General features: G+C 36.7%; 1 protein-coding gene across 1 annotated transcript in view; it reads right to left on the bottom strand.

The window, feature by feature from the left end:
- Nucleotides 1-25,755, bottom strand: part of Ush2a (usherin) — a 618,626-nt gene that overhangs the window by 453,471 nt on the left and 139,400 nt on the right. The window contains exons 14-16 of the mRNA XM_048356772.1: nucleotides 11,984-12,147; nucleotides 5,698-5,856; nucleotides 8-502 (exon numbers count right to left, since the gene is read on the bottom strand). Coding sequence (XP_048212729.1) covers nucleotides 8-502; nucleotides 5,698-5,856; nucleotides 11,984-12,147 — 818 coding nt within the window. The remainder of the gene's footprint in view (nucleotides 1-7; nucleotides 503-5,697; nucleotides 5,857-11,983; nucleotides 12,148-25,755) is intronic.

Genomic DNA, 25,755 nt, shown 5'->3' with positions numbered 1-25,755 from the left:
TTCTTACCATTTGGGTCCAGAGGTGAAGTCCATTCTGCATGAAGTTCTGTGGAGCTGGTTTTCTGTATCTTGGGTGGATTTAGCTTTCTGGGGGGTGCCTGAGCTGTGGTCACTGTGATGGGTAAGCTGTGTAAACAGCCCCCACTGGTACATGCCTGGACAGAAACATTGTACTGGCTGAAGGGAACCAGATTCCAGATGGTGGCTGAAGTTTCCTGGCCTTCATATGCAACACATGGCTGAATGCTATCCAGAGGAGTGCAGGATAAAATATATTTTTCTATAGGGCCAGAATGATTGGAGAGTGCATTCCAGGTAAATGTTACAAAATTGGAGCTAACCGGTATGATGTAAGTTAAGTTCAAATGTCCCCCTGGGACCCCAGCCTTTGTCTGATAAAGGACAGCCATACTCCTTGTTGAGCCGTGGACATTGGTGGTCTTGAGGTTATATGAATAGGTGGTATACGGTGACAAGGAAGTGTCTGTGAAGAATTGAATACCTGAAAATAAAAGGGAAAAAAAGAAGACAATGACACATTCCACAGATTGGGGGACAATTCTAATCCTCTTGCTCTTATCTAACCACATTACCTATACCAATTCATTCAAATGTATTGATGTTTGACATTTTAGAGAGTAAGATTTAAGAAACTACTGGCAACTTTTATTATTTATTATGTATAACAGAAGACAAGTGTCACTATCAGTGAAGGACACTCAGAATTCTGTATTCATTCTTGTCTTGCTTCTTGTGGTTCCTTTTGATAGAAGATGTAAGGAGAAATTACATCTAAATCAATTTCCTTCATAAAACTGGTTTTCTTGTAAAATCTTAATACATAAGATCAAGTATCAACAAGTTAGTGCTAAGTACTAAGTCTGTCACCTGGCCACTTCAATGACTCCAGAAATTATATAAAATAATACTCATTGCTGATACTTACTAAGTCCTAGAGACACTTGTTTTCAGCAATGGAGAATTTATGCTACTAGATAAACAGGATTTCTATGCGTTAGGGCAGAGAAAATAAGATAGAAAGTCAAGGTTACAAAGCACAAAAGAGTTAAGAGAGTTGCTGGGCTCTGGTGGCTCATACCTATAACCCTAGACACTCAGGAGGCCAAGATCTGATTTGAAAACAGCCAGGGAAGGAAAGTAGATGAGATTCTTATCTCTAAGGAACCAAAAAGAAGCACAAAGCAGAGTTGGGCTCAAGTGATAGAGTACTAGCCTTCAGCTAATAATCTGAGGCTCAGTGCTCAGGCCTGGAGTTCAAGTCCACTACGGTACAAAGAAAATGAGAGCGGGATTGAGAGAGAGAAAGAGAATATGATTACATACATACATACACACACACACACATATATATATATATATATATATATATATATATATATATATGGAATGTCCTCATTCTGTGGGAAAGCAAACACACTGTAGGATTGAGAAACAGAAGAATGTCAGAAGGGCTACTGCCAATTTCCCTAACAGTATTATGTATGTAGGAATTCATATGAAGGTTTTCACCTTATTTATGTGCATACCACATCATAGTAAGACATTTAGCAGATGGTTTTGCTCTATGGGGTTTCTTGGTATTGTGATTGGTGAGGATGCCATGTTGAGAACCACTGGATCTACTATGAGATCTTTCCTCGCTGGGACAGATGATCCCTTACCCACTGGGAGGACCAAAAACTGGATATAGGATATGGAGGGATGGATGGTCCCAAAAGGTCTCAGCCATATCAAGAACCTGGAGGAAGATAGGATTGCTGAGTGCTCATGCAGGCCTGACCAAGCTAAGAATGAACACTATCCTCCATCAGAATGTTAAGGGTTGAGACAAGCTCACACTTCACTAATGATCCAGGATCCTCAGAAGGAAGTACTACAACAAGCCAGAGTGAAGCTGCCCTTCCCTAACTATCATCACTCATGGTGGTTGATGGAAAGGAATAAGGGAGGCCTAACAAAATGAAAGAGTTTCTGAGTGAATAGTGCTCTCATCATTGTATTATATTTTTTAACCACAAAGGCTCCATGGAAATTTGTACTGCATGAATATTCTATTTGGGGCCAATCACACAAAATCTATAAAACAATCTATACAAGGAAATTTAAAATGAATAATGATTATAAGGACTTCCCATGAGTTACAGAAACCTCTACAAAGAAATAGAAGAGATGGGGAAAATTCACTACCTCTAGATCCCAATGAAGAAGCATATTCAGAAATGTTCTCTAAGATGAGGTTGCTAATGCTACAATAGTGGAAAAGTTTGCTGAAGTTCCTAAGATTCACTCATTAAGCATACTTACTCAATGTTCATGGCCTCTAAAATTTGATTATCTGTGCTGGGTGTTTATGGATCATGACTCTATCCTAGCTACTCAAGAGGCTGAGATTTGAGCATCCTGGTTTGAAGCCATCATAGATAGGAAAGTTGCTGAGACTTGTATCTCAAATTAACCACCAAAAAAGAATATAATTTATTTTGATTACAATCACCATGCCCTATCCTATGTTGTCTTTCTTCTTCTTTTTGGTACACTTCTTCTTCCTAGGTTTTCTTCTTTCAACATGCATCCCACTTTTAAAATATTGAATCAAAAATGAGAGAAAATAATGTGTATGATATCTCTCTGAGCCAAGTGTATTTTTGTTTAACTTCTTTTAGTTTTTACACAAATGAAACCATCATTTCATTATTTCATTCTACTTTATGGCTAAATAAAATTGTTCATCATGCATGTATGGCAAATTTCTTTATCCCTTCATTTGTGGATGTGCATTGAGGCCGGTTCTATAACTTGGCTATTGTGAATGATGCCATAAGAAAATGGGTATCGAGGAATCTCTATTGTATATTGACTTGGATTTGTTTAAATCTTATCTCAATTTCATAAGTCATGAGGATGATTTTTATTTGTTGTAGCAGCCATTTATATTTAATATTCATTTGGTTCAATGTACAGAATACACGAACACACACATAAATATACTCCTTAATCAACCAATAAAAGCCTCTGATAATTTTTACATCTATGACACCTAAACTATCTCTACACAAGCCAGATTGGGCTTCAGCAATGACACTGTTAAAATCTAATTAGGTATAATTGCAAAATGCTAACTTAACTCCCACACTTTTCTACTTCTGAAAGCCTACGAAGACACAAATCAATTAAATTTTATTTAGGGAAATCATTGAATATACCTTAACATCATTTTAAAAAGTTAATTATTCAAAAGCTTTGACATCATCGTACCATTACAGGAGTTCTATTACTTGTAACCAATCACTTCAAAGCTTTAAAGATTTTAATGCACCAGTATACCAGGAGTTTAGAATAGGAACTACTGTTTGCTAGAACTCCATTGCGCCCGGGCCAGCTAGGAAAAGTTTCTATTCTAAGAAAGAATTCTATAATACTCTGAGCCAAATGATCAAAGTTGCTTAGAAGACAACACTATTAATTTTCTTTGAAAAGTTCAGTGATTCTCTACTTATAATGCTTAATGCCTTTATTTAACCCAGAGATTTGTGCTCATTCAGCTGAATATAAATAGTATTTCTCTTTCATATTACACACACTAGCTGTGCACTAGAATTGGAGTAATAAACAGGAGGGTATTATTAGAATGATATGAAATTCTGACAATGTTAACCAATAGTTCTTACTGTTCAAATGCCATTGTGCAGATAATTCTCACCTCATTAATTATAGTGATTGCCAAGAAATGCCAGAAGTGGAATATTTTTAATGAAAAATACAGTTTTAGGAAATAGTATCTTGTTTAATAGGATTACATAAATGCCTGATTAGTGAATGAATATGCATTTATTATGTACGAAACTGATACTGGGCTATATATTAGTGCACTCATAAAATGGTCCAGAGTATTATATTTATATATAAGGTTATATAAAATAGATCACAATATGTAAATATAGAAAATATGGTGTGTGTGATACACTGATAGCTTTAAGTTTAGCTTTGCTATTGAATTATACTGAGTGGGAAAGAGAACAACCCTTATTTTCTATCTCAGAATATTTCAATCTGTAGTACAGACAATTTCAAAAACATTTTTAGCATTTTTATGACTCTTCTCTTTCTTTACCACAAAAGTTTAAGTTTCAGGACACCTGGGTCATGCTGAGTTTTGGAAGAAAAGAAACATTTTAGTAGCAGGTTTGGGGAATGCTTTGCCAACATGGCAGATGTAGACAGATGTTCATTTCCCTTTGCAATCTGTAACATAAAGTTCAGAGTTGCCATTAACTTCAAAGAAGACTTGAAACATGAAAGAGACATTAGGGTTTAGAGAAAATGGTCAATAAAGTACATTAGATATAAGCCATGTGAAATTGAATTCAATTAGTAGGTTCAAAATATAACCTAGCAATATGATAGGATACCAAATTAGATGCCACACAGTTTTGAAGTCATTCAGAATGTTAAAACATATCATTCTCCTGTCCATTTCAAGCAAGGCCATAGCATGTCTGTATAGCTTTAAATGAATTTTAAAACCAATAAATTGTGTTAATCATGAATGTGTATACTCAAGAGAACAAAATGGAAATAGATTAGAATTGTTCTTCCAAGATTTCTTTGGCTAATTAAATAAAGTTTGAAAGTATATATGATGAGAAGCCAAAATAAGAGTAGATAAAAGTTGTGAGTATAAAGTTTTGTATTTGTTAATTCCATCTTTAGAGAAGTTGTGTGTTAAACATCTAAGTGTTTAATAAAAACAATGGTATCTTTCTAGTTTGATTTCTATATGCTCATTTAAAATCTTTCATACAGGTAACAGATACAAAGATTTTCTTTGGGACTTATTCATGCACTTCCCTCAATTTTTCTTATTGTACCCTTACTTTATGAAAATGGAAATGTTTATATAAATTTCCATAATTTGCTTGACTATTCACATTACAAGTCTAGATGCAAAGTATTGTAATGTGGTATTTAAAACAGTTAAATCCACTACAACAGAAATATCTAATAACTCTTTTGTAAGCCCAGAGAAATCTATGAATGTTTATTGTCTTTTAGGATTATAAATTAAAATATTAGAAAATTCACAGATTTTTAACTTTTGGTGGACCCAAATAAAATATCAGGATCATTCTTAATCCATTGATTTGTAAACCAAGGAATTATTTTTTCATACTACCAGAGCCTATACTTTGTTTAACAATAAATCAGGATTGATACTGCTATGCCATATACCACAATATGAAAGATTTTTTAATGTCTGGATACCTTCTATCATTTAATGTTACAAGTAATAGTCATAAGTTTGGGGCTCTTTATGACTATTCATTTGAGATAAATATATAGTAGGTTTGATGTGTCAAATGCTGTGCAAAAAGGCAAAGATATTTCTCACATTTTAACAATTAATTGACATAAAATGTTGTACTAATCTGTACAGAAATGGAAGTACATGGCTGTTCCATCTTCCAAACCATGGGATCACTGTGTTTCATCTATGAAAATTTTATAATCACTGTTTGCTAAATAACAAGCATTTACTTTGTATTGTATTTCTTTGATTGCTAGTGAGATTTCTAATTCTCTCTCTGCTTGAAACTATCCATGCTAAATAGAGAAAACCACAACACTTATCCTCAATGTCATAACGTGTAATCCTCAGCACCAAACCTTGAAACTCACTGTATGGATAAAGATCCTCAGTTGTGTAGATTTCATGTCCATTCCTGAATAAATTGTACATAAGCCAATAGGCATTTGGGGAATCAGGTGGATTCCAAGAGAGATGGATAGCAGAAGAACTTTGAACTTCTCCTCTGGGTGGAGGTTGCTGGGAGGGAGCTAAAGTACAATGGAGAGAGCATTTATTAGCAAAGTAACCAATATGCACCCAAGAAAACCAAAGTAAGATACCCAGGAAAGAGATTTTTCTGATGCAGGTTTACTTTATCAACAAGACATGTAGTTTACTAAGAAATTACTAAACAAAAGTTATTTACCATGAGTTCTCTTAAAGAAAACTTTTATCTGTAAGAATCAAATACATTTGTAGGTCAAAGCATCCCACATCAATACTATTGGAGGAAACCACAGTAGCTTGCACAAAGTGCTGTTGTGACTTTATTTATTCTTTTGAGAAATGATCCAAGGATATATGACCCTTACTTTGTATTTAGTTGAAAATTGGACACAAATTCCATTGAAGCTTGAAATCTAAATAGCATATTTCTTGGATTTTTAAGAGTAAGTTTTCTTTGAAATTAAGTATAATGTTTTGTCTTCATAGTACACAATGTAAATAAAATACGCATAGATGTTATACAATCTAAGTATTGTCAATTAACTATCAGAATATATTATGTGAATATATAGTTATTCTAGTATATATTCTTTTCAGATAAATGTTCTTTTTCAGATGTAACATAACTGCTTGTTATGCATGTAAAAATATCTTACAATGTTGGTGGCAGTTTGTGTGATATAAAAATATACCACAGAAACATTGTGTGTTTTTTCCACTCTAAAAGTCTCCCTAAGAAGACTCCTTAATTTTTGAGAGTGAGTTTTATTTTTCCCAGAATACACAAAGGAGAAAAACAACTTCTAAATACCTTTAAGGTCAATCAACCAACAAGATGCATAATCCCCACCCATTTAGAGAAACAGACCTAATCAGACTTTCTCATTGAATGAAATGTCAAGGGTACAGGTTGCTGTCTTATCTTACTTTTTAAGCCATTAATACTTTCATTAAGAATTTTTAAAAATTCATGTAAAGAAGTGAATCCATCAAATATTATCAGTGTTTTATACATAATATCTTCAGCCACTTGGTGATTCATTCAAAGTCTCTTGAGGAAAGAGAAATTACATTCAAGTTAACTCAGAGCTTAATGAAAGAACATTTCAAAAGGATAGACAAGGAGGGAGAGTATACCATTATGGCTAAGCCCATCTGTCTGAGGGCTGTGAGCTTAAATCCAAGCTTGGATGAATGCAACTAAATAAGGATTTGATTTTCAGAAACTTTCTCCTCTTATTGTAAGAGCAGGTTGATGTCTACTCTCAGAGCTACCTGATAAAAAAATATGTGTGCATGTGTTTTTTTTTCTGCGTATTCAGATGTATGAGTAGGCACATGTACATAAAATGTGTGTATATGCATGCATATTGTATGTATATATGTGTTTGTATACATATATGTTGTGTATACATATACACATATATATGTTTGCACATCTGTGTTTCTGTACACATAAACTTGTGTGCATATAATAAGCCTATAAACAGACAATAGGTACAGATTTATACATATAATTTATGCTCCATAATTATCACCTTTTCTATCCACACTCAATATTTGTAAGAAATCCTTCTTAATGATTACATCTGAAGAATTCTACAGGAGGTTTTGGCAACAGTTAAACTTAAATAATGTTTAACAATAGGAAAATTATATTTTACCTTAATATCTTCATGAGAAACTGATCATACACCTATCCAATATGTAACTTATTTTAAAGTCAGATGCCAGAGAAATCAAAGAAACTCTGTAAGCCATTGAAGGAAGAATGAGCAGAAATAACACTTGCTTTTTTGAGTATAGAGAGAAAGTACAAAATCCATATGATGCGATAATTTATAGCAGTGACTCAAGCATCTGAATATTTCAGTGATACTCTCATAAGCCAAAATAAAAACATCATGAATTTATAATCTGTATTCTTGGCAATTATATGTAAAAGAATATAGCAATGAGAAAGGTTAGTGATTCAGACTTGATTCTGCTAATCAGCTGACTAGGTAGAAATAGGGGGAAAATAGGAATATTGAGTGAAGTTTCTGTTTTCTCTCCACTGAAGACTGTCCTTTGAAAGTGTTTAGTACTCTTACATTTCCTTAGTCTTCTCTAAGGTCCCAGTTGGATGACAACTATGACTACATTCAGTGGAGTCGATGTCCTGGAATCCCAGCCATCACTTCTACACATGTATTTTATGTCCCAGAAAATGAGTGGTGAGGCAGGACCCAAGTGCATAGGAGGAGATGAGCATGAAATCCAGCTTGTAATTCAACTGTTGACCAGGGGGAAAAAAGTGTAAAAATGTCTCCTTCAGATGAACTTGAAATAATCACTTGAACTTCCTAGACTATATTGTCAAATAAAAAAGAAATTGAGGTCTTCCAACGGGGAAAATTAGTTATGGAAATGGGGAAAATTAGGATGTTTCTAGGAGCCATAATCATTTCAAGAAAAAATGGGGGGGGGGTGTTAAGAAAAGCTTTTCTTGATAAATCGTAGAGCTCTGAGTAGAGGCAGCAGAAACTAGAGTTGTGATAAGGACTAGAACAGACTAGTAAAATCAGCCTTGGTACGAGAGAGGGCTGGCTTCATTTGGGGAGGGACAAAAATTCAAAGCTTTTTATAGTCAATGGTGGTAGACTCAATTGGAAATCATACAGAAAAGGAACAGATTCCAAAGACACATGCCCAGATGGATTAGGTGGTAAGCTGACCACAGAAGAAATTGACTGATCCTGGCTATGAGCATCATGGGAGAGCTATGCTCTGCAGACTCCTGGCTCACTGGAAAACTGGGCCTAAGTGGGGGAAAAGCTAAGAAAGTCAAAGAAAAATGAAAATAAAGGAAAACTGAGAACCAGCTCTTACTCTGAATGTCTTACATATATTTATTGACCAAATTTTTAAATTTTCCACAAGTTTGGGAGAATTTCACCACAAAGATTGCTGAAATCATTGCCTGATTCAGACATAGGGGTCACCCCTAGGAAGTTGGCTAGAAGTAAAAAATTAAAATTTAAAACAGTATTTAGAGACAGCACAGCTGCACACTCTTGTGGAAATTGGAAATAGCTTTTTTTCATGGTTTAAATCTGGACAGATTACTAAAAATAATCTAACAAATGTTTGCAACATAAAATTATAAGACACTCAATGAAATAAATTGTGAGTCATATTACTAAATAATGATAGACAGTAGAAACAGACTGTATACCCATCCCACACCAAATATTTAGGGGGCATTATAGTCCAAGACTGGCTCCAGGCAAAAATGCAAAAATGCAAAACAGTACCAGAATAATAACTAAAGCAAAAAAAAAAAAGAAGGGAAATACATAAAAGAGGGGGTTGGCAGTGTAGTCCAAGTATGTAGCAAGTGCAGGAACTAAAGTTCAAACTCCACAATTGAAAAAGAAAGAAGATGACAGAAAGAAGGGGGGAAGGAAGAAAGGAAGGCAGGAAGGAAATAAGGGAGGGAGGGAGGGAAAGAAGGAAAGAAAGAAAGAGAAAAAGAAAAAGAAAGGAAAGAGAAAAGATAATTAAGGAAAGAATACATATATACATGTGATTTGGGCTGAGTTCATACACAACAGCTCAGGACAAACTGAAACACTCTTCATTGGATGGGATGTAAAGTCAACATTAGTTTGTTCCCATTTTATTATAGGTCTCCTATCAGGTAAAATGGACTATATGAAATAATGAAACCAGTAGTATTAAGAAAGAAGTGACTTTCTTAGTAGAGAAACATAATGTCTGAGATGGTTTAACTACTTTATTAAAATTCAATTCTTATGCATTTTGGAAACTATATTTTAGGATTCTGCTTTGATTCTGCACATATCCCCAACCCCCTTTCACAGACAATACTGTTTAATGAAACTGTTGCCTGTGGTCCCCAAAGAGGTAGAAAATAATAGCCGTTACAATGCTGCAGTTCTTAACCTGTGGAGAAAGCTACCAGGAGGCATTTTCGTGTTTAAGGAAAACACATTTTTGACATCTAGTGGACAAATATTAGCCTGAGGTAGTTCACAGTTTCAACAATAGATAGCACTACGTTCCTTTCCATCACATCATGTTTGCCAAGCAGATTGTTCCTGCTGGCTGTTGCTAGAATAAAGAGCAACTGCTATGTGAAAACAGGTAGCAGAGATAAGAAGACAGGGCTTCCACATTTATCACAAGCCAAGAGTTCCCTACTAGTGTCCATTCTCCCTGCTAGGTTTCAAGCACCTTCTGACAGAAGGGACCTTCTTTGTTTAACTAAAAAAATTATTGGGGGCTGGGGATATGGCCTAGTGGCAAGAGAGCTTGCCTCGTATACATGAGGCCCTGGGTTCGATTCCCCAGCACCACATATACAGAAAACGGCCAGAAGTGGCGCTGTGGCTCAAGTGGCAGAGTGCTAGCCTTGAGCAAAAGAAGCCAGAGACAGTGCTCAGGCCCTGAGTTCAAGCCCCAGGACTGGCACAAAAAAAAAAAAAAGAATGTGGGGCAGCCACCAGTATTTTCACCCAAATTAGTGGCTGAACCAATATAAAAGCAATAATGGGATGTATGTTTTGTGTAAAGCTGTCACAATTCTACCAGCTACAATGATCTAGAACTCACAACTCAAAAGGATTATCCTAGAATTTCAATTGTACATCAATCCATCCTGTAGATAATTAAATGACAAATATTCATTAAATGACAAATATTCATTAAATGGACAACAAAAATCTGATTTATGTTTAAGCTATATTTATACCCAAAAGCAACTGTGATAATCTGTTCCCAAAGGAAAGAGAGAGAGAGAGTTACAGTTTTATTTACATTAACACACAGACCAATGGAAATCTGGATAGTGACAGAAACTATCCAGGCATAACATCTATGTCTTCTCATTATTTAGCTACACCCTGCCTTCGACTACCACAGAATCAAGAACCATTACTGTGGATCCCAGTATCCTAGGATCGTTCTTTCCCTTGGACTGTGGGTAGCAGAATTAAGACATGTTAGCTTGGTATGATTTAACATGACATGTGAGATTTACTAGCTTTGAGATACATGATGGTGTCAGGACAGACACCCAAGGAGAGTATGCCTGGCACATATGCTGCACAGCACTCCTCACCATCTATTCCCAGAATGCATTTCGTAAGGATCAGGGCCAAGGTTAGGAAACATGAACTTGAAGTTAATATAGAGAAATCATCAATGTGCTAAGAAATGACAGAATTGCAGATGACCTTGAGAGGGCAATAAAAGGCACTCGATACTAGCCAGAAGTCAAAAGACACTAAAATGTAGTTTTTGACTTGAAGAAAGTAAATATATATATACATATATATTCTATATATACTATATATACATACAGTAAACATACATATATATATATATATAAATGGGAGAGATGTTTTGTAGGCCAAGAAAACTTAAAGTAGAAAAAATGTTGTGAAAAATAATGGCAGTAATAATTACTAGAGTAAACAAGAACCAATCCAATAATAGAATGATGTTCACAGAATTCATGGCCTAGAAAAATATAAAACTCACATTAATGCAAAATTACCTGGAAATATCTGTGTGGTAAGGTGACTAATAGATTTATAATGATAAATGTTTTATGACCTAAGAAATTCCTTAGTCTGGGATAAAAGCAGGAAATGTGTGTGTGTGTGTGTGTGTGTGTGTGTGTGTGTGTGTGTGTGTGTGTGTATTAGGGCTTGAATTCAGGGCCTTGAGCTCTTGCTGGGCTTTATCACTCAAAGCTAGTATTCTACCACTTGAGCCACTGCTCCACTTCTAGCCTTTGGCTAGCTAAATGGAGCTAGGAATCTCACAGACTTTTCTGCCCAGGCTGGCTAGGATCTGTGATTCTCAGATTTCAGCCTCCTAAGTAATTTAAGATTACAGATGTGAGCCATTAGCATCCAAATTGGTCACTATTAGCAATTTTATATTTTCTCTAGGAAATAATTATAAGTATTCCATTACAAACAAAAGATTCGATTATTTCCAATTATTTGATCGGTGTAAAAAGAATCTCCAAGATTAATGTTAATATTTTATTTCATCTGAGCCTTTCTGGTGGTCTCTAAATGAGGAAGAAAAGCAAGAAGACACCCTTTCTAGGTTCTGTGTTTCACACATCAGCAGTGGGCCAACTACACTTACTTTTGCTGCATCCCCATGGATTCTTGACATCCAAATGGCTCGCGTCAGGAACACAAGTGTCACATTTGGAGCCGGTCACAAATTGTTTACAGGAACACTGGCCTGTGAGCAAGTGACAGGTTGCATTCCGGGCTCCTGAGAGATGACAATTACAAGGCTGACATCTGAAAGCAAGACCAACCATGGAAGAGAATAGTATTTTGATCAATAATTCATTGCATAAGCTACCCCTATCAATAACATCGGGGATTAAGATGCTCTCTTTTCACCAACACTTGGAAAGTATACCTGTGTTATACAAACCCAGAATGAGACAAAACAGAAACAATCTTTAGCAAAAACCACATGAACCATACTCTTTGTAAATTAATAGCCTCAAATGAATGTTATACTTGAGTTGTGGGGGGAGGGGGGTCATGATCTTAGTACCAGTGATGCAACAAAGGCTACTGTAAAATCTTGTTTTCTTATCATAGACATTTTATGTCAGCTAGAAAAAAAAATAGAAAACTAGTGGTCAGTCATTGCTCCCCTAAAAAGCAACAAAAACAAAGAAAATTAAAATTCTATATTTAATTCTATAAGACTAGAAAAGCAAGCAGGAAGTTATGTTAAATGCTGAAGATGCTATAATATGGCTTTATACTTTATTTTAAGCACTAAACTCATATTCAGCAAGATTGGAGTGTAGAGCATTATTCTGATATATGTAAAGATATGAATGGTATAAAGATAATGAGAGATCTTCATTGCAACTTAAAAGTTCTTGGACCTAAAGTCAACTGTAAAAATAATAGTACTCTCACTTAGCCATGACAGGAATGGAAACTTGTTTCCGAGCAGTGAATTATTCAAACATTTAGCCTATGACCGTGGCATTGATTACGATAAGTAATTTGGGCACTATGAATTATTAGAGATGCAAAAACAGCCCAAGGAGGCCATTTCAGTGGGCACCCTTCATGTTCTAATAGATATGCCTGGGGATTGAATCACTTTACCCCACTGCAATTTTTATGGTGTGATCTCCTGGGTAATCATTCAAAACCCTTATAAAAACTGATAAAAAACCAAGGCTGCCTAATAAGCTGCAAATTTGTTTTATGGACTAATATTCCTTTGGGAATAAAGAAAATACAGTGTTTTCCTGAAACCCCCTAGACTTGTAGTGTGTCCTTTTTATGATGAGGAAATGTTCCCCTGGCCTGGAAACAACTATAGTATAATATACCTTTTGTCTACACACATTGCAGAAGAATTCTGTTTCAAATGAATGTTCTGTTTAGGATAAGTACTAGCACTGAAGAAAGTTATGCATTAGAATTAAAATGGAATCATAGAAACTGAAATGTTGGACTTGATATTAGCGTCAGTATGTGCTATTACTAAGTGGATTGTAGGCTGTTAATATTGCATTTGTAAGCATAAATAGTAAGAGGCAAGCTCCTCTCAATGCTTGTGTACATGTATGTATATATATATGCACATATATATTTCACCAACAACACTCATGAATAAGTATCTCTTGAGTGTTTTGCTTTTATTACCATTCACTCAAGAGACAATCACACTTACTTTACATGGAGTACATTTAAAGCAATAGTTTCCAGTGTGTACCATAATTCTTTTCCTTGATACAGTCCTATTTTCTTCTAGTCAACTGCTACAATCATTACTTCAAGTCAGCTATGTCAATATTCCTGGGATATGAACTCACAAATCCAAATGGAATAAATAAATCACCGCTTAGGAAAGCATGCAATGTTTTGAGTAATTAAACATGTCTCTACCTGATGTTGTAGTCTGTTTGCCCAGCCATTGTTACACTGAATGTATCTGACTTGCTATAATTGCTTAATAGCAGTAAGAGAGAATGTTTCCCTAAATGAAGTTCATCAAACGAGACTTCTCTGAATATTGTACTTTGTGTCTAGCCCAAAGCACACAGGGCATGATTTTGTAATTAAGGCTTAAGTAAAATGATTGCTATAAATTTCTCAGCCACTCAAATATAATTTTCAACATTTTCAAGACTCTTTAGCAAATAAGCTACAAGTTTCCCATCATTTTATAAGTTATCTCTCCTCATGAGGACCTCCTAAATGAAATATATTTCACGTTTATTAAAACAAAATTATACATAATAAAGAAAAGACATCTTAAGCTGAGAAAGAGAAACACCAAACTAAGATGAATTGTGATATTGATTTTGCCAGGATAAATGGTTTTTGTAATATTAATATAAAGCAACTTTTATTACACTGACTCTCTTGGTACACCCAGAGCTTCTCCCACAATCTGTTTAAAATCTTCATTTTTCATCCTTATGGGAAAAACCTCACTTGCTAAATGGATTTCATAAAGAGTAATCTGTCAAGGTTTATATAGATAAACAATTTGTGATGTTTATTGACCAGTTCATTATGATAAACAAAACAGGAGTAAAATCCAGCTTCAGGCCCTCCAACATCCCGCTGTTAGTGCTATCTGGGCCCTTAGGTAGATGAGTATTTACCAGCTATAACAGGAAAGAAGTTAATTTCATTTTTTAATCAACAATTTCATATATTCATTTTTTCCTGGGAGATTCTTCCACTTATACAAAGAGTTATCAGAATTATAATAATTATTATAGGAACATAACTGTAAATGAAGGAGTGTAATTCTATAATACATGTTTACTGTCAAAACCTTAACCTCGGGGAGGAAAATAAGATATTCGGAAAAAAAGACAAAAATATAAATGTTTGTGTTGGCATTTCTCTTTGTATACTCCTTTTCTGTCTGATCCCTCAACTCATTCTTTTTATTTTTTATTTTTGCCAGTCCTGGGCCTTGGACTCAGCACCTGAGCACTGTCCCTGGCTTCTTCTTGTTCAAAGCTAGCACTCTGCCACTTGAGCCACAGTGCCACTTCTGGCCATTTTCTGTATATGTGGTGCTGGGGAATCGAACCCAGGACCTCATGTATACGAGGCAAGCACCCTTGCCACTAGGCCAAATCCCCAGCCCTCAACTCATTCTTACATCAACTTGAATTAAACCGTGACTGAGAAGGGGTAGTTATGGTAGCACGTATTTGTGATCCCAGCTATTCAGGAGGAATTTGAGGCTATGGTGGGAAGTTGTCACCAGACTTTTTCTAAATAACTATAAATGAAAGAACTAGAGATGTGGTTTGGGAGATAGAACACTTGCCTAGCAATCCAAGGCCCTGAGTTTAACCCTCAGTACCACAGAAAAGAAAGGAAAGGAAGAGGGAGTGAAAAGGGGGAGGAAGGAAATTCAGACATATGTAACCATCTCTAGGACCCAGTTGCCCTCCAGAGTCAGAACAAATACTGAAGACATGAAGATGATTGATAGACCTCTTCCAGGTGCTCACAACCAAATATGAGAGAGAGAGAGAAAGAGACAAAAAGCACAGGTCTCCAGAAAAGATGTATATAGAATTTGGGGGTCCCAGAAGGCAAGGGCCAACCTAGACTTTGGCCAAAGCTGGATAGGAACAGGATTTTCAGTTAAGCACCCCCAGCCTAAAAAAAAAAAAAAAAAACAATGGAAAATGTCCCCAAATCTAAAACATATTAAGTGACATGATGCCACAAATGGAAAAATGCTACACTGGGTCTCCCAGAAATGGGTCACAGTCAAAATGAAGGTACACTAAAATCACTGTGTGTGTGCATGTGTTTATACTCATGTATAAAATGAACATATTTTATGCTTAGACTCGAGTTTCATCCTCCAGGTATCTTCTTATGCATATGTGAATATTTCACCCTTTTGAAAAAATTCAAAGGCTGAAACACTTCTTGTCCCAAGAATTTCAGGTAACAGATATTCAACCTTAATACTAAGAAGAAATCTTGTAAGAGATCCTTGAACTGCATTTTAAAAGGTGGACATGGAAATGCCAGGAAAATTAGGGAGGGATGAAAATAAAGGGAAAAGTGAAATTACAAGTAATTGAGTATGTTGGTATATTCAGAATGTGGAGAGGTGAATGATTAAATATAGATATTGATATATTAGGGCAATGGTAAGGAACAATACAAGAAAAAGGGGAAATGGAAATGTTTGACAATTAACTATGATAGGATGACATAACAACAACAAAAAAAAAATCATAGAAGGGCTGGGAATGTAGCCTAGTGGCAAGAGTGCTTGCCTCGCATACATGAAGCCCTGGGTTCGATTCCCCAGCACCACATATATAGAAAATGATCAGAAGTGGCGCTGTAGCTCAAGTGGTACAGTGCTAGCCTTGAGAAAAAAGAAGCCAGGGACAGTGCTCAGGCCCTGAGTCCAAGGCCCAGGACTGGCAAAAAAAAAAAGCATAGAATTATTCCTGGTTTCCTAGACAGCTGATAGGAGAATGAAGGCCTCATTCAATTTTAAACACACACACACGCGCACACACACACACACACACACACACATACACAGAAAGAGAGAGAGAGAAAGAAAGAGAGACAGAGAGAGAGAGAAAGAAAAAGAAAAAGGAAAAGGAAAAAAAAGAGAAGAGCTCTCAAATTGCTGCAGCAATGATTATTAATGAGTGAAGGAGAAAGAGTCTCTGGGTGCCGGTGGCTTATCCCTGTGATCTTGGCTATTCTGGAGGCTGAGATCTGAGAATCCAGGTCCAAAGCCAGGCCAAGAATACAAATTTAAAACTCCTTTCTCCAATTAGCCAGTGAAAAACTAGAACTGGAGGCATGAATCAAATGGTAGAGCTCGAGCCTTGCACAAAGAAGGTAAGTTAGAGTGTAAAACTCTAAATTCAAGCCCCAGCACCAGCAAATTAAAAAAAAAAGGGGGCACAATTTGTACCCTTGTGTTCCTAATACAGCGGCTACCATATGATAAGAGGCCGTTAAATGCTACAGAGTAAATGAATTTATAGTGAATTAAGCCCCCCAGGAAAACAGTAGACTTAGGTGAGAGTGCTAGAGATAAATTCAAATGTAGTTTGTAGGTCTAATGAGAATTTAAATATTTTTGCGTTCTTTCCTACTGGATAATTCTGTCCCCCAGGCTAACTTCATGCCCAAAGAAAGATCTCTGATTCCCTAAGACAAGCCATGTTAACTCCATTATTTCCTTGTGCAAGATATGGAAGGGCAGTGTGAAGTCTGGAAACCATGCCATAGCCCTGGCCTTCCTTTGCAGCAGGGGTCCATCTTCTGTCAGTGTGGATGTCTGGAGCTTATCGTTCTCCTTTTATCACACTATATGAATAGCATCTGTATTCATTGATCTTTTAGAGGTGGATCCAGATCTATAGCAGAAGGATTTAGAGCTTAGTCCATCTCCTTGGTGTGTGCTGAAAGCCAGAGGTGCTCACAGAGCCCAAAGAAAAGAATGTGAGTGGTATTTTCATGTTTCGAAAGGAGACATTTTCAAAGCAATCTCTTCTTGAAGCTCTCCCAGCACAAATATGGGACTCAGTGAAATCTGGCCAAGATAGTCAATGTCTTGAATCAAGGCAATGGTAATATATAACTCAAAGGACTTAGCTGCACCGTCGCCTAGTGCTCAATTAAGTTTGCTTAACAAGATTCTTCATCTGAGACACCTGTCTGTAACTCCTCTACTGACTCTCCACATAATCACACACATTGCTGTGAGATATGATAGCAGATTCAAATCTTTTTTTTTTCTTCTGGTTGGTGGTGGGGCTTGAACTAAGCCTGGGCACTGTCCATGGGTTCTTTTACTTAAGGCTAACACTCTACCACTTTGAGCTACAGCTCCACTTCCAGTTTTTAAGTGGTTAATCAGAGATAAGAGTCTCACGGGCACTTTTCTGCCATGGCTGGCTTTGAACCGAGATCCTCAAATCTCAGCCTCCTGAGTAGCTAGGATTATAGGCATGAGCCACTGGCACCCAGCGCAGATAAATTCTTAAGTTACTTTCAAGTAAGCAGAAGATCACGTTCATTCTACACAGTCCCAGAGGCAGACATAAGACTAGGCAAGGAGGTTGCAGGAATGAAAGTGTTTGTTCAGTAAGACAAATATATTGTAGGTTCAAAATTATAAAGGCTGAAAGAAATCTGTGCCGCTTTATGAGACAGAGGAATCTTTTGTAATTCCATGTGTTTGAGCAGACATGGAATGACCATGTACCAGTTATTCTGGAAAGATTATTTACACAGAGAAATTTTAATTCCTCTTCACAGGGATTATTCTGCAATATTTAGTGAGATTAAGTAACTAACCTAAGTTGACAGTATATCTACTTATACAAGACCTGTGATTTTTGTCTATAAATTGTGAGACAGGAAATGTTTTGGATGTTGTGTGCAAGTTGGACTCTATTGCACTAAACTCTACTGCTATTAGAAAACAACTACAGACAATATATAAAAATAAACACTTCTATGTTCTCATAAAACTTTATTTATAAGAATAGGTAGTAGGCCAAATTTGACCTTGCCCCCAAACAATTGTTGTCTGATTTCTCATATGGTAGGCTAAATTACGGCCCCACTGTGCTCAAGCCCTTATCTCTAGAATTTGTGAATATGCTGTTACATTACTTGACACAAAGAACTTTGCATATGTTGTAGAAGATTTGAGAGGGAGACATTAATTTGGATTATCCAAGAATGTCCAATATTATCACAAAGGTTCTGATAAAGGAAAAACAGGAAGGGGAGAGGGGGAGAAAACATAGAAGGCCATAAGCAGAGGTCAGAGAAGAGATAAAACATCCAGCTGCCAGCTATGAAGAAGAGCTGTGATTTTAAGAGTGTAGGGAGCCTCTAGAAGGTAGAAAATCCCAAACAATAGTGTCTTGTTTTCATTTCCCCTACAGTCTCTAGAAGAAACACAGCTTGCTAACACCTTGGTTTTATCCTCCTAAAACTAATTTAGGACCTCTGACCTCCAGCGTTATAAGATAATAAATTCATGTTCGTTTAAGACACTAAATTTGTGGAAATTTATGATATCAGGAATAGAAAGCTAATACACCTGATCCAGCAAGATGTAGAATTGGAACTGAGATGACTTAATGCCCGGCTCTATTCCCATCACCTCACACTCAGGACAGGTTATTCCTATATAACCCTGATGCCCCCTGGAGGATCGTATACAATCTGTACATGAGAAGCTATAGTTTGCTGGCCAAAAGAGAATGAGAAAATGACCACCACAATTGTGTACCTTTCTCACTATGCAAGTCCTTTACAACTAATTGTGTAGTGCCTTACCTGAAGAAGTAACCCATTCCCTGCTCCCAAATAGGAGCTTGCCTTAGGACTTGCTGGGACAAAGAGAACAAGGCAAACTTACAGTGTGTTTGTTCCAAACACAGGCCTCAAGTGTCTTTGCATACTTTTGTTCTCTTTCCTAAATCCCTGCCACCCACTTGTGAGGAAGCCCAGGCTGGAATGATAGATGATGAGACACTTGAGGCCCATTTATCTCTGTCACCTATGTGACAGTCAGCTGTCTAGCAAAGAGTCATAGAGAAACATGAATCTATGAAACACACCGCTCAGATTTTCCATTGTCACACCATAAAGGGAGATCAGTTGACAGGAAAGTTGTCTGCTTTCCCTTGAAGTCATTGATCTGATTCTCAAAGAAAAGGCCAATCACGATCAATTGGAAAGAAGCATGTGAGAAGAGTACTAGGCTGAATATCTAACTCAATGCTCAAATGGAGAATATCTTCAGTAACCCTTCCCCCCAAAAAAATTCCTGACATGGAATTTAGTTTATGTTCTAGAAATCTCAACCTTTAGAGCCCTGTCCATCCTATAGCTTCATTCTCTGCAAACATAATTCTGTGAGTGGCAACCAGTCAATATGACAGTAAGGTCACAGACAAGGGCTGATATATGTAATCACAGCTTCCCAAGAGGTAGAGATCTGGAGGATCATGGTTCAAGGCTAGCCCAGGCAAAAATTACCAAGAGCATTTTCAACTAATAATCAAGGCAGAATAATGGTTACCTGTCACTCCTGTTATATGGGAGACACTGGTAAGAGGATCAAAATCTAAAGCTAGCTCGGGTTTTAGAAAGAATAGGACATTTAGTGAAAAATAACTGAAACTTAAAAGACCTCAGGGTGTGGTTCAAGTGGTAAAGCATCTGCTTATGAAGCCCAAGGCCTTGAATTCAAACCCCAGAACTGGCAACTAATATTGTTAGATGATAAATAATTGGAAGTCATAGTTCCTTAATGCTTAGAACAAGGAAAACTCTAATGAATGGTTATAGAAAGGATTCAGTCTTAGCCAAAAATCAGTAACAAAAACCTTTGGCATTTTGACATATACACCTTATGTAAATAGAAGAGAGGGATTCTAGGCTGGTGGCTCAGGTCTACAGTCTTAGTTTGTTTGGGAGTCTGATTCTGGAGAATCACATTGTGAACCCAGGCCATGCTATAAAGTTTCTGAGACTCAGGGCTGGGGATATAGCCTAGTGGCAAGAGTGCCTGCCTCGGATACACAAGGCCCTAGGTTCGGTTCCCCAGCACCACATATACAGAAAACGGCCAGAAGCGGCGCTGTGGCTCAAGTGGCGGAGTGCTAGCTTTGAGCAAAAGGAAGCCAGGGACAGTGCTCAGGCCCTGAGTCCAAGGCCCAGGATTGGCAAAAAAAAAAAAAAAAAAAAAGTTTCTGAGACTCCATTTCCAAAATAACCAGCAAAAAGCAAGGCTGGAGTCTTGGCTCAAGTGGTAGAGTGCTAGCTGACCCAGCAAGAAAGCCCAGTGAACAGGATAGCTCGTCTAAATTCCAGTACTAACAAAGAATCTTACAATCCAAAAAATATATGTATATATATATATATACATACACATATATATATATATGCACACACACATATATATATATATATGCACACACACTCTCTCTCTCTCTCTCTTATAAAGACCATAAGAACTAGAAGATTCTAGATAGCTGTGAGAAAGAGGAGTCCATTACATGTCAACTTCAGGACAACCCCAGTAAGTGTACTGTGTCACATACAGGTCTGAGACAAATTGAATGTGGCCCATTTTTGTTTCATTGTTTTTAAGTTAGACAAACACAATATACTTTTTCTTTCCTTTATTGATTTCTCAGTGGGCAGAAGTTTTTTGCCTCATTGTTTTCAATACTGATTAAATCATGTTTGCTTTATGTGTCAGAAGCAAAAAGAGTCATGTTTGCACTTGGATCAGCTTTTTCAAATACATGCTCCATCTTACATGCTCCATCTTTTTTTTTTTTTTTTTACTCTCTCAGTGACTTTAAAAGAATGAACCACTTGCAGGGAAACAGGCAAAAACTTTTCCAGATTGGACACAGGAAGTTATTGTTTCATGTTGGGTGTGTTTATTAGTGTTGCTAAGTGTTTTGAGTCTGGTAATACTTTATTTTACCCTTGGGAGTGTTAAGACATTGTGGAAAATAAACCAAGAAGAAACAAAACAATGTTTTGCACAATAACAAAGAAGCAAAGAAGGAAAAGGATATGAATGAACTTCAAGGAATGATTACAGAGTCCCTGAACACAGAAAAGCCAATGAGAAAGTCAAATGAGAAAATGTATGAATCATCCAAAGCCATTAAATACGACAGCATGGAGTGGCAGTTACATATCCATAATCCCTGGCCTTGGGAAGTTTAAGTGAGAGGACTGGGAATTCAAATCCAGGCTGGCTACTTGTCAAGACACTACCTCAAAAAACAGAATGATAGTTTTACCTTATTTTTGCTTGGCAATACAATTTCTAAGTTTGAGAGTTCAAAGACAGCCCAGGTTACATAGCAAGATACTAAACACCCCCCCAAACTGGATACTTTTTACCTTGTCTTTGTTTAACAATAAAATATAATCAAGAGTAGACTTTGGAATCTATAAATTTACAATCATCTACTGTACACATAGTGTTTAAAAGATATTAAACTGACTTTTTTTGATTATGTATTCTATATCATGACAGTTGTTGTCTTGTACTTTATGTCATGAAACATTTAGATTATACGTGAATTTTTTTCCTTTAAGCAACAGAAATTTCTCATGCTAGATAGAATCCCATGTATTTTAGCCATCTTTGTACACATTTTCAAGATGGTTAATGTTAGTGTATGAGTGAGTATATGTGTGTGTGTGTGTGTGTGTGTGTGTGTGTATACACAGTTCCAGAAGTTAACAGAGACATTCAAGAATGCTATCATTCATAAAAGGATTAGAAACCATAACAAAAGAAAAAGTCTAATTTTATCTCTTTTGGGGGATGTGTATATGTAAACTCAACCAATTCCCATTGTTACATGTTCAAATATTTTTACTCTGTCCTTGTCTGTATTGGAGGACCTTCTCTCCAACAACAATCCATGTTAAAGTGAAAAGACACAGCAGAATTCATCAGTGAGACAGAAGGGTCAACTCAAATCACAAACTTTCCCCATGACTGATTTAGTGAGAGAAAAATCTAGCTGAGTTCTTCGGGTCCCCAAATGGTCAGAAGAGCCTTTTTTCTTTTCTGTTCTTTTCAAAGAAGTATTGTTTTATGTGGTAGCTCTTGTCTTCCATTCCTCTTTCCCTGTGGGTTCTATTTTATTCAATACTAGAGTCAATCCAATGGAATGGGAGAGGGCACTGAGTCCATTCAACAAGATTGATTTGAACTTCAGTGGGCATGTGAAGGTGTACAACCCTTTCATGGATATAGAATGGCAGGGCATGAAGCTTTTTTGCGGGGGAGGAGGCGATTAAAAACAAAAGTAATGTCAGAAAGAATTCATTTTATGTTGACTGTTATGGATGGAATGAGTACAAATAAGCAACTTCCAAACTCAGAGACAGTGAGTGTCCACAGTAGCTTCCTTGATCTCTCCAATACCACAAAGTTCTCCATAGCTCACCAGAATCTCACTTTCTCCTTTACTCAGGCATTCTTAGTCTTATAAACTAAAGGTGAGAGTGAGCTTGGTTATAGACACTAGGAATAGTTCTTTCTCTCTCTCAATCATGGAGTGTTCTCCAGATATTTGTCCAAATAAACTTTGAGAGTAAATTTCAGAGAATATACTTTTTTACTCTATATTATTTATTTATTTGCTTGGTCCCAAGGCTTGAACTCTGGGCCTGGGTGCTGCCCCTGAGCTCCTTTTGCTGAAGGCCAGCACTCTACCATTTGAGCCATAACACTACTTCCTGCTTTTCCTGTGATTTATTTGGAGGTAAAATCTTACAGACTTTTCTGCCTAGGCTGATTTCAAACCACAACCCTTAGATCTCAACCTCCCAAGTATCTGGGATTACAGGCCTGAGCTACTGGTGCTCAGAAAGAGCACTGTCTTCCTAGTTGTCTATTGAAACTTGGCCACTCAGTCTCTTTATCTACATTTGATGTCCAGTCTTAGGACCCAGCCTCTCTACTATAGGAGATATAACTTTCCCTTCAAGGAGTCTACTCAAGACCTCAAAAGACCCACCTTGAAAGCACTGATGTGCTCTCACTCCCACTAGTGAAATATGTGGCCTTAATTCTCTTTTCCTAAACCCATGTTTTCCCATGATATCATGTTATATGCCTTCCTTGACTTGGATGAAAATTTTAAGTCCCTCCCCCCCCCCCAGTGAATTGGCAAGGTTGAACAAGGTAAAACATTGGCCTAACTTACATAAAACCCTAGGTTCTACCCCATCGCCTCCAAATATTAAAGGAAAAAAAGCCATCTGGTTCTTGCCCCGTGACTGTGTACATTTTTCAGGTTCAGATTATCCATGTAAGAAGTGTGATGGATGAAGAACAGATGAGAAGAAAGTTAAGAAGCAAGGAAAAAGAACTTTTTTAAAAATCCTTAAATAATAGTAAAAGAGTGAGAGATCAGATAATACCTTCTTGGGCTTGTAAGCAAGGCAGAGGCATGAAAAGAGATTTCAGGGCCATAATGAGGAGTAGGATGGTTGACAGATAATAAAGAGATTTAAGTTAAAATCAAGAAGGATTTGATGGAACAAGGCTCAGGGAAGATAAAGAGAAAGAAAATAAGCAAAAATGAAAAGAAAAAAAAAACACTACAGAACCTTATCAGGAACAGGACATATGCTAGTTCAAGTAAAAAAAAAAAATAAAAAGAATTAAAAATACACAATGTTTTCTTCTAAAACAAGATAGAAAAAAAAATTAAGTGTGGAGTCAGGTGCTATTAGCTCACATCTGCAATCCTAGATATTCAGGAGGTTGAGATCTGAGATTCGGCCAGAGCAGACAAATCCAAGAGACTCTTAGATACAATTAACCAACAAAATGCTGAAAGTGACAGTATAGCTCAAATGATAAAGAGTGTCAGCCTAGAGCAGCAAAAGGTAAGAGCAAGAGCCTCTGAATTCAGGCCTCAGTAATGGCACATAGGCACATGCAAACACACACACACACACACACAGACACACACACACACATTCACACACCTAAGGAAGTAGGAAAATACAGACAGATTGGAAATAGGACATAAATTATACTTGTATATTTAGTTCTCTACTTAGTGAAATGGAGTCCTAGATACTATTCAAGAGCAGGAAATTGAAATTGAAGTGATTGGCAACAGTTCCAAAGAGGTGAGAAAGTGAGGAAAACACATAATAAAGCTGTGCTTACAGTCAGCAGAGGCGATTTTCTCTGGAGCAAACTCGGCAGCAGCAAAAGGAAGACATCATGAAAACAGCCCCATCATTCCAAGGCATCAGAATGAAAATAGATTCACTCAGAATCAAAATAGTTTTTCTCCAGACTAGGAATGGAAAACAATGAAATGAAGAATAGGGCTGACCAGGAGACCAAGAAAGGAGCCCGTATCTTTTTTAAAGGAAGGAAGTTGGGTACCAGTGAAGTACTGAAGTCCTAACTATCATTTCAAAGGATAATTTATAATTCTAAGAAAGTACTGTCATTCATTGATCAGTATAATACGATACAAGAGGGGGAAATTAGTGAGCTATCAATACTTTATGCTTGTGTTTGAAGCTGTCATAATGAAAACTGTTATTTTACAATTACTAGTAAAAATATTTTTCAAAAAAATATACATATGAGCCAGCTGATATGTAAAAATATCCAACTTTATACAAAACTTGTGAATCTTTTTACTTGAAACTCTACTTCCTCTGAATCATTTTCTTTCTTTTTCCTTTTTGACATCTACACAGATTTTCACACTTTGGCTTTGCCTCCTAGATTCCATATTGAGGACAGGATGGAGTCTTTTATCTGAGTGAATTTTGCTTTCCTGATATTAACCTCAGTGCTCTCAAGTAATGTAGCTTATACCTCCTTCTCTGGCTCTCCTTACTCCTCATCAATTTAGGTTAACATTGCAATCCACAATTTAACGGATAGAGTCCAACTGGTGTACTAGCCAGGCCTGCTGCTGAGTGATAGATGGCAGACACTATTCTGAAAACAGTTCTTGGTCCTGGATTAAACTAAGCTGTGGACTGGTATGGGTAGAAAGTAGGAGAGACACAAAGTGGGGTAAAGGCAAGCTTGGGTTTTAAGAACATTTAAAAGGGAGAGAAGGTGGTGTGATGAAGGAAATAAAGTTTCACTTAAGAGTTTAGGTAAGAAACAGATGATTTGGTTAACTTGCTTAAAGAACAGAGGTTATGGTGGTAACCTTGGTATTAATAATAATAATGAGGATCAGGAGAACTGAATGTAGTGAGAGGTTATCACAAAATGGGCCCAAATGTCCCAAGGGACATTAGGCAGTTTTAGAAATCCCTTATCGTTTGCAAAGTATGGGCAGAACTATGGAA

Source organism: Perognathus longimembris, chromosome 11 (genome assembly GCF_023159225.1).
Source record: "Perognathus longimembris pacificus isolate PPM17 chromosome 11, ASM2315922v1, whole genome shotgun sequence".
Classification (NCBI taxonomy): domain Eukaryota; kingdom Metazoa; phylum Chordata; class Mammalia; order Rodentia; family Heteromyidae; genus Perognathus; species Perognathus longimembris.
This window is presented reverse-complemented; position numbering and strand designations above follow the sequence as displayed.